This window comes from Pholcus phalangioides, unplaced genomic scaffold (genome assembly GCF_987345545.1).
Source record: "Pholcus phalangioides strain wild (caught in Gottingen) unplaced genomic scaffold, Ppha-v1.0 ptg000009l_1, whole genome shotgun sequence".
Taxonomy (NCBI): Eukaryota; Metazoa; Arthropoda; class Arachnida; order Araneae; family Pholcidae; genus Pholcus; species Pholcus phalangioides.
The window spans coordinates 19,928,434-19,945,154 of record NW_028301602.1 but is presented as its reverse complement, the minus strand read 5'-3'; the positions used below and the strand labels follow the sequence as shown (position 1 = coordinate 19,945,154).

The 16,721-nt window shown below is 32.0% G+C and overlaps 1 protein-coding gene across 4 annotated transcripts in view; it reads right to left on the bottom strand.

Annotated features, from left to right (window-relative positions):
* Positions 1-9,040: 9,040 nt before the first annotated feature.
* LOC149082201 (uncharacterized) overlaps positions 9,041-16,721 on the bottom strand; it is a 32,238-nt gene continuing 24,557 nt past the window's right edge. For 2 of the 4 annotated variants that reach the window (XM_089235713.1, XM_089235712.1), the window contains exons 7-12: positions 15,958-16,170; positions 15,645-15,844; positions 14,820-14,962; positions 14,017-14,172; positions 13,596-13,672; positions 9,543-9,849 (exon numbers count right to left, since the gene is read on the bottom strand). In XM_089235713.1, coding sequence (XP_089091839.1) covers positions 9,656-9,849; positions 13,596-13,672; positions 14,017-14,172; positions 14,820-14,962; positions 15,645-15,844; positions 15,958-16,170 — 983 coding nt within the window. In that variant the 3' untranslated portion in view covers positions 9,543-9,655. Of the gene's footprint in view, positions 9,850-13,595; positions 13,673-14,016; positions 14,173-14,819; positions 14,963-15,644; positions 15,845-15,957; positions 16,171-16,721 lie in introns of all 4 variants that reach the window. The other 2 variants (XM_089235714.1, XM_089235715.1) reach the window with 2 other exon arrangements.

Genomic DNA, 16,721 nt, shown 5'->3' with positions numbered 1-16,721 from the left:
TCAAAATGATTCTCGGAAGCGCTCGAAGATACCAGGCATGCTTTTGATGTCTGCCGCAGCGACGACAATCCGCGTTATGAGCAGTTATTTACATTCGCAAAACACGTTGAGTATAGGGGAAAGTACGGTTTGTTTGGGCTTACTTTTAGAGTCAGTCCATAGCATGGCTCCCACAAAGGGTGGGCTGACAAGGCTCCAGCCCTGGGGCCCGGTACGCCTTTCATTATTTTTTGTTTTTTAACGCTATAAATCCATCATAAAAGGGCCCGTGAAAGTCTGGTCGGGGGGACCCCGCAAAAGATTTCAGCCTAGGGGCCCTACTCCAGGATGTGGGAGCCATGGCCCATAGAATTGTCATAACGACTTCAATTTTAGTAAGTGATATCACCTCCAGGAGATTGCAACCTCCTTGATTTACTCCAGATCAACTTCAGAAATGATCTCAAGTTTTTCTTAAATCTGAAACACAGTTTCCTTTCGAGGCCACTCATTTTGAAACAGAAGAAATACTGTACATGTATGAAACATTCCTAGGCAATGGCTTACCATAGATTTTATTTCTTTTCCACGCACAGTATTGTTCGAAATTTCTTCCCCACAAGCCATAGAAGATCCCTTCTTCCTCAAACAGTTCAGCAAATTAATTCTCTAAAACAAATGTTGTGTTCATTTTTGGAACATTCTGTACTCTTTCGTTAATTTTCAAACTTGTTTTTGAATTTGTAATAACGGATTCTTCATTTCGTTATATCGGAATTTGCAATAAATTGTTCCTATGCAAAATTATTTAAGGATTAAAATGTTTTCGTTACAACGAGATTTTCACTGTAACAGTATTCGTTGAAACAGAATATAATTATTTCTCATCATTTCTGAATTAAAGATAAAAATTCTGTGAAAAAAAATTAGCCTTCCTTCCTTTTATGTGAGAAGGAATGAGAGATACATGAAATATAGAAAGCTTATAAAAGACATAGAAATCTTATATTCGATTTAATACTTTATATTGTAATATAGTACCATTCACTCATAAATCTTCATCTTGGAAAAGCAAAGAACATTGCAATGTTCACATGGCTACTTTTGGTTGAAACAAATGTTGTCTCAGGATGCCATTTATCTTAGATGATTACATGTGTATCAGTCCTCAATAACTTCATCTTTAAACAGCTTTTGACATTTTTGCGTGGATTGGATTTCGATTTTATTGGTGCAAGGACCAATTAGGTCAAGCTATGCCAAAACAAATGACAATCATTTTTGCCTTATGAGAGATAGATCTTCGCGTCCAGAGTAATTATAAAAATGTTTCACTAAAATTCCGGTTAGTTGATCAATCACTGGCTCATGACAGTGACAATTTGAACACATTGGGCCAAAAAGTAGCACGAATAGTAAGAAAAGTGATAAGTAATTGGCTCCCTGATATTGGATTACCCATAATTCTGTGCTGTGATGGCAAAATGTTATGTTACTTTTTCAAAACTTCACAATGGAAAATGTGTAAACACTACTTTGCTAAAATGTGATACTAAGGTTTTTTGACTTATTGCAATTTGCCTCCATTGGTTTCTTATAGACCGAAAGGGATAGACAAAATTTTGTTACCTTCCAAAATTTTGGCAAACAAGACTCTGGAATGTGAACTAAATTTTTTGAGAAAAGTGACTTATGACATTTTGCCATCCGACCACAGAATTATAGTATATAGGAGTATAAGAAAATACTGGGTACTTAGCAAAATCTGCTTGATCATTTACCACTATATTTAATTCACTTCATATAGACACCTATTTTAAAAACTAGAAAAAATCTTTCCCGATCGCTACTGTAACAAAGTAGTCACGAAATTCAATGTCTTGATAATTCTAATCATTCAAGCATACCAGACACTAAATTATGCATAACTTACAACAACATTTTTATTTCTGCATAAAAACCATAACACCCAATCTGTCAAATTTATCTACCACAATTGTGAGAAGAAAGAAAAAAATGTACACATTGCTTCAAGAGTGTCTTCAGTCCAGAGACCACAGGGGGGAGGAAAAAAAAATGATGTCATATGTACAGATATGAATTCATGATAAACAAGACATCAAAAGCATGAAATCACTCGATGACAATGTAAATTCTTAAGCGATCACTACATGTATGTATATATATATATTTATAATATATATAGATGACTGAAGCAGTACACAACTGTTACCTCCTTTTTTCTTCTACATACTGTGTATGTATATACACACTCATACGCACACACACACACAAAGAAAAGGAAAAAAAATCACATATTTTTCCGCATATTTTTTTTTATCGGTAAAAAAACAAAACATTCAGATGAAACATTTTTAAAACTTAATTCAACAAATTATACAAATTAATTAGGATTCAACCATTTCTATCGTATATGGCACACATTTCAGTTTTTCTCGTGTCAACTTCTGTTCGAAAGGAATTTTGCCATATGATATGTTTTATTTTTCTATCTTAAATTTGAAACTAGGAATTAAGCACAAGCCATACACACGCACAAAAAAAAAGAGAAAATAAATCTTTTCGAGTTTTACAGCATCCACGCTTACAATATAAAAAGCATATAATTCGATAACATGCTTGCATATATACAAAACAGCAACATCATTACACGATACTAAATCACACCAACATATAGTGCAAGGTGCAGACTTCATACCCTACAAAAGAAAAGCTCTAGCACTTCTTAATTTGCATAGATGTTGGAGAGAGAAAGAGAGAGAGATGCTCAATATAATTATATGTGATATATATATATTATAAATATGTATACTTGATTATAAAATTATAGAAGAATAAATACTCGTCATCTATAAGAGTCTGAAAATAGTTTGGCAGCACTTCATGCATAGTTGGATAAATTATGTTCGTTGAGGAGTTGGCAGAAAGGTTAATAAAGCATGAGTCCTAGCAAGCACACAAGAAATAGATGATCATGCTTGAAATGCCGCAAAAGAATTATTTAATGCTCACTAAAAAGCTGTGGATACTATTTATAAGTATTCCTTAGAAATTTTACGAGGTAAATAGATTGAGGCCAACAGGTCAATACAATGGTTTTCAAACTTTTGTCACCCTACTGGTATACCTTGACTTAATCAACGCTCATCTGCAGTTGCCTAGAATAGTCTAACAAAGGATCACTTCAAAACAGGCTTACATTAATCTCTCTATGATGCCCCTGATATAAGTTGGAGATACCTCTGGAAGTCGCAACACACACTTAGACCACTGGGCGAATATGATGGTTCAAAACAATATATGAGATACATTCATCTTCGTTTGATTTGAATCTCAGCAAAGGATACAGACTAAGCCAGAGATCTTCAATGTAAGGCCTGTGGGCCACATTTGGCCCTCTCAGTTTTTTTGTCGTGGCCCGCTGACCATTTTTAGAAGATGGTTAAAAACATTGAAGACAGACAATTAAGAAAAGAAAAATAATTTTATTACACCAGTAGGGCAGTGAGAGAGAGAGAGAGAGAGCACGAGGCCCAAACAGCTTTATAGGGAAAATTCGGCCTGAAAAAAGACATATCCACCTACAGAATCCACAGAAATTCTTAAAAATACCTTCATGAAAAAATAGCTTCAGAATTTTTGCAAGAAATGATTTTGAAATTCGTGAAAAGGAATTTTGGAATAATAATAGTAATTCAGAATGTCAGAAAAATAATTTCGGAATTATTAAAAGAAATAATTGCAGAAGTTTTGAAAGAAATAATTTTGGAATTATTGAATTTATTATTATTTTGTGATTGAATTTCATAAAATTATTTTTAACTAATGGGAAAATTTTCAAAATTACTGAAATAAATAATTTTTGAAACACATATTTTCAAAATTAGTGAAAGAAATCCAGAATCAGCGATAAAAATTATTTCATAATTGGCACACAAAAAGAATTTCAGAATCATTGAAATTATTTCGAAATTAATGGAAGTAATATTTTTGGAATTACAGAATTACCGATATAAATAATTTCAGTAAATAATCGTAAATTAAAGTAATTTCAGAATTATTTAAAAGGTATAATTTGAGAATAAATGAAGTTTCTAATTATTTTGGGCCCCCATTGACCCTTCTGTTAAGATAAAACACAATAAATATGGATTCCATCTTATAATTCTAAATACCTCAAGTTGGTGGCCCGCAGGCTTCGTTGGAAGTTTGAATTTGGCTTGCCATATCTGAAAGGTTGAAGACCCCCCCCCCCCAAGAAACTAAGCTGGAGAAGCATTCCGCGTTATCACAAGGATTAACTGTAAGCAGAAGAGTAATAAGAGCTGTCTCACATTTTTTCCAAGATGAATATCTGTCTTGCTAGTACTCATGCTATGAGAGACAATACACTAATCACATTTTCATAGTCAAGATTTTTTTACTCTTTGTACCATATACCAGCAAGGCCATTTTTTTGTACTATTTAATGTTCAGGAATTGAATGACAGCTTACAGCAATAATAGAATTTTTTTAACGCTTGTTGTCCAGTCAGTAAGCATTGCACATCTCTTGCTATTAAAGATAAAAAGCTCAAATGACTGCTACAAAAATGCAGTAATAAAACAGAATTTTTCAACAGCACAGGAGCAACACATATTCATGAAGGACAGGTTAACATGCAGAGATCTCATAAAAAAAGATAAAAATGCTATAACAAAAATAATGATATTAATGTGAAGTCAAACTTCATTAGAGGATGACAATGGGATTTTCTTTTAATAGGCAAAGCGAATATAAATGAAGATTTCAGCCAACATAAGACATTTTCTTCATATTGCATGTGTGTGTGTGTGTACTAATTCCCACATACTAGCTGATCAGAGTTCCCCTTCACTGCTCATAATATAATCTTGTTGTAATTATTGATGACAGCAAAAATGAGCTGTACATGCAGGCAATATAATTCACGGTTTAAAGTAATAAATATCTTTCATAATGTCTAAATACATATACTAAACATATCAATAAAAACCTACTTTCTTTCCTAAGAATTCCACTGGAATTAAAATATTTCCATACCTTGTTGTGTAAGAGTTTGGTCTTTTTAAAAATCATGTTTACATATTGTTCAACGGTAGCATGAATCACAGAGATATTCCCTATATGAAGTGTTTTGGGAACAAATTGGACAACTTTTTTTATATCTTATGGAAGCTGCACACTTAAGGACAGGTCGAAACAAATATATAACCCAACTGACAGACAAGCTAAAATGATTTTTGGAAAGAAAATATTTTAGTTGGAAAGTATTAACTTAATAAGATTCTTGAGAATTCTCATTTTTCCTCATAACCTTTGAATCAATTTTGAAAACTCTGAGATTCAAATGAAATTAATATAATCCTGATCATTCATACTTTACAGACATCATATACACCTCTATCCAAATCCAAACTTCAAATACAAAACACTATCCATAAGTTACCACCAGCATCACACAGAATATCTTTCACTACAAGGCTATAAGAACTCGATAGATTTCTCACTCTTTCATACAAACTAGAGCTGCTCTACATAAACTTTAGATTTTCGTTAAGTGTCAGAAAAACATGCATTTATGGATTCAATCTTGACATTTTTCACAGGGAGAAAACTATATTCTGCATTTCCAAATGAAATACAAGTAAAAAATGAAGACTTTTAAATGATAATAACGTTTATAAACAAGGCACAGGGCAAGTAAAAGGCACCAGAAATGAATAGATGACAAATATCAACAAATCAAAATGCATCCAAGTATAACTTTTTATAACACAATAAAATCATCAAATAGTGAAATGTATAAAGAAGATAATAATTAATTGTACACTATGATACAAAATAACACACACACCAGAACACACAAATCAATAAAATAAAACAAGGTTTGATACTGAGGAGCATATACACAAAATATATATAAATCTTGACCACTCTAAAAAGTAACGAACTTGTAAGAAAATAAAAACGAAGTTCAAAATATCCACTATGTACAAGGAAGAAAAAGAAAAGAAAAATATATCCTAAAATATCTGTACAGACAATGAAGTATGACATATTTTTGAAACACATTTTGATTATCAAAAAAATTTCTAGGGCATTATTTTATACTTGGTAATTCAAGAGAATAAAATTTATTGTAAGAAGAATGGGCATGGGAGTTAGTAACTACAAAACAGATTTTCCCGTTTTAAAGGGTAACATGTACAAACAGACTCTCAAAATCAAACTAACAAACAAACCAAAACTTACTTTTATTTTTTTAAGACTTTCAGGAAAATTCTCGCACTTGAGCACAAAGAAATTTTTAGATCATGTATGGTATGCACAGCAAAATTTATTCAGTACACTTTTGCCCCCAACGCAATATTTCTTTGAATCCGTCAAGAATATCTGTTGCGAGTGAATTACACTAGAGGTTACAGATAAACTGAAAGGGGAAGATAACAAATATTATAAGAAAACAATGAACTTCGCTGAGAAAACACCTTAAAAATATAACACAAGAGTCTCTATATTGATCAAAGTTATCGAAGTAAATCACAATGGGAAAGCTAATTAGCATTTAACATTTTATAAGCTAAGCTGTAAGTGAAATTTTTGATGGCGGATGTGTTTTCTTGAACTTCATCTCGGGTTATCAACTAATTAGCATAGAAATGCTCTAACTACTAAAGAATATATCTGAACACAACAATGCTGAAATCAATGTAAAAATCTTTTCAAATTTTTTATTTCTAGCAATTTTTTCTTAAGAACTATACTCTTTCTTAACTGAATTTATTCTATCTATTTTTCTTAGTTAGAAATTTGATTAAATTTTTTTTTTATTCAATGCCCTCTATTGATCTTAAATTTTTTTCCCTCTTTCAAAATATTATCAGTCGAGTGGAGAAAAGGGTTTTTGTAAACGACAGCAAATATCCTTAAAAAAAATGCACTACATCAATTTATTAGCAACAAAATTCTTGATTTCCTCATCATTAAAAATATGAATAACTTCTTCCATTGAAATCGTCTATAAATGCCAATAAAAGTCATAATAAATTCTTTTAATCAATAACACATGTTCATGAACTGTCCTAAACCATATTTTGCTTAATTTGTAATTAAAAAAAAATTAAATGCTAAGTAGTTTGAAAAAAATCAACTACAACAAAACTTTAATCTCTTTTAATTAAAGCCTTTGAATTTTTGATAACCTCGGTTTTACTTGATACAAAAAAGTCTTCATAAACTAACTAGATTAATTACCAGTCTTTGCCCCTATCTTCTTTAATTATACAGACTCAATTGAAAGATGAAACCAAACATTCAGGCTCCAAGCCCCAAGAATAATTTTTATTATACTACCAACAAATGTTATCCGAAAATATAATTTTGAAGAGTGATTTTACCGCTCTTTTCCAAAAGTTTAAGGGGTTACTTTTGTACGAAAAAGGATATATTTTTTTTACTAGAAAATAAGAGTGTGAAAAATAACTCTATTAAAAGAAAAAACCCTAAAATTTGAAGGAGTGAAATCAATTTTTGATGAGTGAATACCACATCTAAATGTGGGTATTGACAAACACTGAACCAACATTATTTGTAAAAATCTCCTGCTTAAAAATATTACTTTACTAATCACTCGATTTAATTCAAGTGCATGAAGAGAAGAAATACTTTATAAATTAACAATTGAAAAAGAAAAATTGAAAACATTAAAAAAAAATAAACAAGAATATCGTAACTAAAACTAATACGTGCAGGCTATTTTGATGCAGAGATGAATGTAAAAATATATATATGTACAGATCAACAAGGAACTCCATTTTATGACAAGGAGAGAGAGGGAAAAAAATTGAAGAGAAGAAAAAACACCAAAAACTTATTTTAGCACAAAATCATTCATAAAATTGTTCGCAAAAAAGTAATAAATTACCAGATCTAAAACATTCATAGCTAGATACATAGTGATCATTTTGCATAAAGTTTGAGCACAAAGAGATGGGTCTAAGAACAATTTAACACAAAATTAATGTTGCACATAGCTTATTATATTTAATTTTTTTTCCTTGAACAAAGATTTTCCTCGTACAAGATGCACACTATTTATAATACACAACTCAAAAATGTGATTCAAACTTGAGAAAATGATCCAAAACGTCGTGAAGAAGAAAAACAATTCTATGCTTATAAACCAAATTTTTACGATTATTATCAACAGTGGGAAAAAAAGTTCTGTGAAGAAACAGAAACATTCAACATCAAGTAAATCTATCAGCTATAGTAAAAAAACCAAATATTGCACATCATCTGTAGAAACATTAATAGTAGTGAGTATTCCGTTCATACAACTATGAAACATCAATTTTTTTTATATTTTTACCTTGAGAGAACATATTATTCTGGCAATCACAGAAAAAAAAAATTCACAAATTCGAAGTAATGACAACCGCACTTTTAAAGTGAAGTATGCAAAATAGGAACATCAAAAAAAGAAACTTACATGTTATTGATTACATTTGCGGTAGTTATTATGTATAATATATAATAAACGATATGTCATCTTACCAACCATTCTTAATCTTATAAATTAATTTACATAAAAAAAGTATTGAAAAACTATAGTAGTTGCTGTTTCCTTCAAACTTTGATAGTTGTTACATGTGCCACATCATGATGTACAAAAGATGAATCTCTAACCTGAATGCTGAATATGCTATTAATAACTGCCAGAATGATTGATAAAAGAAATCTGAGAGAAAGAGAAAGCCTTATCACAAAACTCTATAAGCCTCACACATATTTATTATATCGGATATATCTGCACTCTTATATTAAAAAAAGACAAAAAAAAAAAAAGACATATTTCATCTTTAACATCGACAAGGATTTGTAACTTTGCAAGGAGGCAACCAGAAAACAACGGAACAAAAACGCAACTGTAGTAATCCATTGATATTCAAAAATGAGGAAACAGAAAACAATTGGAAAAACTGAATTTCGTGAGAATTTTTTTTTTCTTTTCTGTTTATATAATCAAACAATATTTGTCCCCGCCAAATCCCAATATGAAGTAATTCACAAATTTTTAGGTTCAATTGCACAAATACAAACATGCTCATTCCAATTCTATAGACTAACCTTTGATATATCTAGAGAACACAACTACGGAGCCAGAAAATGGTGCCAAAAAACATATATGTATATATATATATATATATATATAAATTCATAATGCATATTTTTACATAAGTATGTTGCAACAATAAGCAATGAATGGTGATCTAACCAGTTTAAAAAGGGGTACCAACTATTATTTTTCACACTATTTGTTTCATTTTATGGATTTTGAGAAAATGCAGTAGGCATATTTATATATTTATATTCATATACATGTATATCAACATAATAATCAGCATTCATTCATAAGATGTCGGTAAACTTGCCTTTAAGAAATGTCTTTGAGGCATAGAAATGTTTATACATACATTAAGGAAGAATTATTTTTTTTTATAAACGAAAATTAGGCCGTTCTTATGTAATCATCATGGGAGTTTGGGTTTTAGTTTGCTTTTGACCAGGATATTCACACTTTCCATAGCAAGTATTGTTTCTTGAGAAGACTGAAAAAAAAAAAGGTGTGTTTTAAACACGTTTTGCTCTTTTGGGTTTTACAATGTTCTTACTTCCTTTCGAAAGTCGTTCAACATCTTGACTGCTGTCATATTCTGATCCCGATTCAACTGGTTTGTACTCATCAGAATCCTCGTTGATGAAACTATCATTCAAGTCATATGTGTCTGGTTCATCGTTCTCCTTAGAGACCTTTGTTTTCTTGCCTGAAACACAACAAAACAGTTATTTTTTAAATTTAATTTCAAGGGAATTTTTTTTTTCATCGCCAAGGATTCATGTCATAATTTTTGGTCTTAAAACTGACAGGTTCTGCAATTTCTGAGCTATGTAGAAGCAAATTTAGAATTTATAACTTTATTTTTGTTTTAATATATCTTCACCGATAGATTAATAAATAGATAAATCACCTTATAGATCTTCAGGGCTTCCACTCAAAAAATGAGAAAAAGTAGGAAAACGCAGGACTAAAAAGTAGGATGGGGGAGGGTAACCCCCCTTAGACAACATAATCATAGCATAATGGAAAAAAATTCCTAAAAAAATTTTTTTGCAAAAAAAAAAATTTAAATAATTTAAAAAAAAAATTAATTTGGAATCAAGTTTTTTTTCCCTAGCACTATTTCAGTCAAGCCAAAACAAAATGACAAATGACTTGGTTACAAAACTAATTTTTGGCCAAAACGGTGCACTAGCAACCACAGATAATTCGTTGCTGTCTCTCCTCATATATATTACATTCTTTTTTGGAGTCTTCCAAAGTGAAGAGCTTGTCAACTCTCTTCGACAAGGCACAGCAAATTTCGAAGACGTAAGTTTTTTAAGATTGAGGCACCTTCGAGACCACTTTCGAAAGCACAATGCAAAATGTGTAAATTACAAGATCCAATGTAAATAAGGCAAAGTGAACCAGATAGTTTTACTGCATTGTTCATCATTTTTAAATTTTACCGTTTTGTTCACATTTTACTGTTCAATGCCAGTGTAATCATTTTTGACAAATGAAGCACTTCCATTTATACAAATACAAATACAAATACAACGCCACAACAGGCAAATTGCCCAACGAGGCGGCTGACTTAAGAACATCATGGATCCCCGAGCCCCTACCTACTACTGCTACACCACACATGCACCCCCCCCCCGCGTAACCCCCCCCCAACGAATCGGTACATGCGGGAATGTGCGTGTACGTGTAGTGCAACCTGACGTAAAGTTTGTTTCTGTCTAATGCTTGTTATGTGTAGTGCTGTCATCTGGCCCCAGTTTTACAAACTATGAGTGAAGTGTTATGGTTGAATGATTTACCGTTGTAGGACTGTTGCTCTCTGTGGCGAGACTTTTTAACGGGGAGATCGGCTCGCATTTGCGCCTTGAAGTTGGGAACCACAGAAAACCAACTTCAGCCGACCACCACTGTGGGGTTCGAACCCGGATCCTCGCATCACGAGTCCGGCACTATAACCACTCGACCACCACCAGCGGCATTTCTAGCTCTTTGCTGAGCATTGCAAATATTGTTTATATCTCTTCATGCCTTAAAAATACAGAAGACAACTGAATGCTATTGGGTAGCATCAGAATCACCAAACCTAGAATACACCTATGTATCCAACTGCTTTGAAATGCAAACTGTTGTTTCACCTATTTGCACCATAATTTTGAATGATGAAAGTTACTGTCCAAGACCATGAAGTAATAAATACAAAATCATTTTTCCATCCAGACAGAAGTTTTTAATGACTACTATACTTGTTGAACCCTCAAACTAAGCAAATGAAAAATTAATCAATCAAATGGTCCACATATACCCCCTCCTTCAAATTACCTTAAAAATGATACAATTTCTGCTTTGGCAGAATCATTAATTGCATTCTCCAACATTTGTAATAGTTTGCAATATATAAATAGTTTCCTGCTCAATTAAAATCAATTACACAAATTTTGTTGATAGGATTTGGTAAAAAAGTAGGAAAAGTAGGACAAAACCGAGAAAGTAGGACAAAAGTAGGACAAAACCGAGAAAGTAGGACATTTTACCAAAAAGTAGGAAAAGTAGGACGAGTGGGAGCCCTGGATCTTGTATAGCGAATAATAAAATAACTTTCAACTTGATATACAAAAATTTGCCTAATCAAAAAAATAGACAAGCTGTCAAAGATATGATACATTTCTTGTTTTCCGCAATTTCAATACACGTGTAAATAAATAAATAAAAATAAATCAATGTAACAATCCTGTTGGAGGGAAAAGAAAACTTCATATTCCACACAAAGTTTTTTAACTTTAAAATGACTTTTATGAAAACGTTTTTTCCCTGAAAGTTTAAGATTTTAAACTTAATTTAGAAGAAAAAAAATATATTAATTTCAACACGTCATAATTTGTTTTGAGAGATATATAACAGGTAGAAAGATTAAAGTAGAAGGCTACTAATGCCTCTACTTCAGTGTCTCACGCCACAGTGTGTGAAATAAGGAAGGCAGGGTCGTGTCTCCAGTGATGTAGATGGCAGCATGCTTGCTCGGTATGCAAGAGGATCTGGGTTTGTGTCCCGGCGGAGAGAAGATGACTTTTCTTTCTGAGTTAACCTCAGCATAATATCCAGAAAATAAAATGTTTCCTGGATAATTTGTTTTATTTGAAATCCATTTATGAGTGAAAAAAATCTAACTTTTTTGTTTTCATTTTAATGCTGTTTCTATAGACATAGGCAAGCCGAGAAAACATATAGAAAATTCATTTTTTTTTTTTGTGACTTTCTCAGTTGATACCTCTAAACTAAAAAATCAGAAGTGGAAATAAAAGAAGAAAAAAAAATAATGAAAATTAATCCAATCTAAATTTTGCTTGCAAAAAGTTAATCTTGACTTGTTATCATACAATGGTTCTCACAGAATATTTGTCATGATTTAGGTATTGAAATATAAAAAGTCAAACCTTGATATAACCAATTGGAAGAAACCAACAATTTTATCCGTTAAATTGAAGTCACAAATTGATCAGGAGCATATACACAATCTAAACGGCAAATTTTAATAGCTATTTACTTTGGGGCTGCTGTTACAATGCATTTCTGACAACAATTGATAAAAAATATCTAAACCTAAGAATAATATCAGGATGCATGAAAAAATTGCTCGATAGAAGTTTGTTTAGTACATTCATCATTTTCATCAAATTCTGTCAAAAAATTGCAGTTTTTCTGCTCACCAAAAAATGCTTCCTCTTCAGAAGGCCAGCCATTCTTTACTCGTCGAGGAAAAGAACAAAATTTGAAGTAACTTTATTTCTTTACTGAAATCTGAACATTCAGACAGCAAAATGTTTTTAGTACAGTATTGGTGTAATACAATTGTGTGGCCACTGAAACCTTTCTACATACACCCTAAATGGCTTTGCCTCCTTTACTCAAAAAATAATTTATTTTTCTCTAAAGAAGAGCTTAAGGTCAAACCCTGGGAAATCAAATCTTCTGATTGTGGTTTTGGGTGACCAGAAATAAGAAAAAAAAAGGTGATTTGAAAAAAAAATTCTTTATATCGAGGATTTTTATTTGTTACATAGGGGGTTTGACCTTAATTTTCATCTGAATTTCAAAAAAAAAAATTTGTGAAATTGAGGAATTAGTTGAATCTGAGTTTGTTATATCAAGGTTCGACTGTATACAATATCAGTCTGTGACACATATCATCAGTATAAATATTGATTAAAAAAGTTAAATACATTCGTTCATTATAAAATCTTATCGCTCTAAATCAACTGAATGCAAAAAAAGTATTTTTAAATTAATAAATTGGCATGTATCCTTTACAGGTCCATACATCCTGCCCTTATTACATAAATAAAATTTTTATTATGATCCTCTTTTTAAAAGGGACAAAATTAATGGAATTAATGTTTTCTTCATCAAAATACTTTTTTGTCCAGAGTAGAAGAGAAACTAACTTACCAGCTTGCTTTGCAGCTTCGCGTTGTGGGCGGACTTTTTTGGTGTGTTTATAGTCTTTCCTATGCTGTGGATTTTTTCTATAAAAAATGTATACATGAACAATTAGCTCACTATAATGTTTATAAAAATCAAAGTCATGAAACTTTTGTATGATTAAAGCAATAAATGATGAAAACTTTTAGAATAAAGTTAGGGCTCCACGCAACTATTATTTTACATCGACAAAACACCAATGAGCATTATCAAGATTCATCCCATTTTTAAAAATTTCTTCTAGTCTTGGTCTGGTGCAGGTGAAGAAGCTTATCAGATTAGCTACATAGATCTGTTGAGCCTGAGATGCCAGATGGAAAAGTTTGCACATAAAAATAACTAAACTTATCTCGAAATCTTATAAAAATAAAACCTGATGTCACAATACCTATAACAACTCGTCCCATATGGACATTCTTTACGTTCACTGTTGTCATCATCTTCCTCCTCACTAGCACTCACATTTTCATCGCGAGCTTCTGGTTCAGATGTGTAATCTGAATCACCAGGATGACTATGCTGATCAAGGTGGTTTTGACTTCTTCTGTAGAGGGAAAAAAAGTCATTGGCAACAAATTACCCCAAGAAATTGCATTAAAAACAGCAATATAAGGATGTGGACAGAAAAAATGAATTATATGATGCCACATGAACTAATATAATGAATACATAATCAACTTGTAAACACACAGGTAAGTGCTGTACATTTAAATAATACGAATTTTCAAAAAGTGAATTCAAATACATCTCTAAAACTCATCAGAAAAAAAAACTTGTGATAAAATTACTGAAAATTATTATTCTTTCGAATTGTGATCATATCTATTAGAATTTTTTTTGTACCACAATGGATTGAATATCTACTACACAAATTTTAAAAGAATTGTTTAGTTTTTCACAAATGTGTTTGTTATAATATATTGTGTTAATCACAATATATTTAAATATTCACAAATATATGATTAATCTGGTTTTAGAGAGGAAGCAACTTGAGATGTTCCTTTAAGAGAGAGGTTTATACTTCACTAGAAATAAACACCACCCTGTGAGATGACTAAAACAGTCTCTATCTTTCTTGAGAGAAATTACAGGACAAAAACTAAGTACAACACTACCACCTGCAACTCGAGACTAAGACTAACATCCATCTAAACACACTAACTAAACATCCATCACTACACATGAAATTACCTGTAACACTTTTTCCCATACTGGCATGGAACTCGTTTGTCTGGCTTACTAGACATTGACTTACTGTCCTCTTCATCATCAGAAATGACTTCACAACTGTCTTTTGTCCTCTTACTCTTCCTCCTTCGTTTTGCCTTTGGTGTCTGAATGAAATAAAATCAACATTATTCACATGAGTATTATATAATATTGCATGCATAAGTGTAATACAGTTGAATACCATTATAACAAAGTCCAAGAGATGGGAGAAATCACTTTGTTATAAAGGAATTCCAGGTTTTTGCATTGTTCCCATGTAAACTTATTTGGAGGATTAGAAAAATGTTCATTAAAACAAGATTTTTGCTATAACAGTATTTGTCAAAACAGGATTCGACTGTATTTTCACTCATAAAAGAACAACGTCAAAGAATAAGGTACACAAATCAATATCTCTAGCATGCCACAATGTCCCTAACAAAGGGTTGCAGATGCCCCTAGGAGCTGTGACATGCGCTTTGAGAAACACTGCTTTACACAAAGTAGTTGAAATTTGGCATGGGGGAAAAATTCAGTTATAAACTACCACATGCCAGTTTTTATTTTTTTAATTTTTAATCGTGGCTAATACACAGCATGCATGAATATAGGCCAGACATCACAGTCTCCCTTAACTTCAGCAATGGCCTCCCCCATGAGGTGACAGTAGAGAGAGATGTTTTTTCCCAGCCTATAACATATCAAGGAAAGGGATTTTCTAGAGACGAACTATGGAAAGATAAGTTGGTGAGCACAATCATGATCATTGTAAAAATATTTTTACACACAATACAACCAAAGAATTACCTTTCTCTTTTTGCTTCCCCAGTCACTTCCAGATTCACTTCCAGAACTGTATTTATGAACAGGTTTTTTGGATTTTTTATGTTCAATTTCCCAGTCACTACCTGAATCATCATCTCGCCGCCTGCTCTTCCGCCTTTTCTTCAGCCTAGGCTGTGACTCATCACTTTGCCATTCATCATCATCACTGGCAATAAAATCCTCTGGAAGAAAAAATAATGAAACATGAATGTGAAATCACAAAATGAGAAGTCTTTCAAATGCTAGAAGATCCAACAGTACCAACACTTTTTTGATAGCAAATTTCTACATTTACCTAATGATAAACCTTGACGTGTCTGACGATTTGTTCGGGATGATCGGCCAGTCGATGGCCTTTGGGAATACTGTGCAACAGCATCATCTTCATTTCGCCTTGCGACTTGTTTTTTCCTTCTTTTCTCTGGCACATTAACTGCAGGTGAGACTGTTCTAACTGCAGGAGAGACTGTTCTAACTGCAGGTGAGACTGTTCTAACTGCAGGTGCTTCTGTCAAGGAAAAACAAATTATTTTGATAATAATGAAAACCTGCATCAGGTGACCTGAAAAAAAATTGCAAATAGCACCCTTTTAAGACACTTTCATCCAGGAAATCACAACAACCAAGCACTCTTCAATTTATACCTGATAACCTCATTACCATAACCTTTCTCCAAATGGCTTCAATACTCTATAACCAGATATAATACATACTGCTCATAACAATTATCAATGAAAATAGTAATTTCTTCGCTGTAATAAAACTATTTTTCTGTAAACAATCTGAAACAAAAATAGTCCAATCTATCCAATCTACTGACAGAGAAATCTTTCAATAGAAAGAAATGGTGCGCACATATCTGTGAAACAAAGTAGAATATTAATAAGGGGTTGAGAGATACTATCTCAATACTGCAAAAGAATAGTTTCAAACTGTTGGACAGTCCATAGAAATGTTGAATGATGTGCAATTCAAGTAATTTTTTTTTATTTTTTATGAAGTCCATCACATACAATCTCAAAATAGTACAGTGGAACTTTGGTTACCAAGAAATTTGCA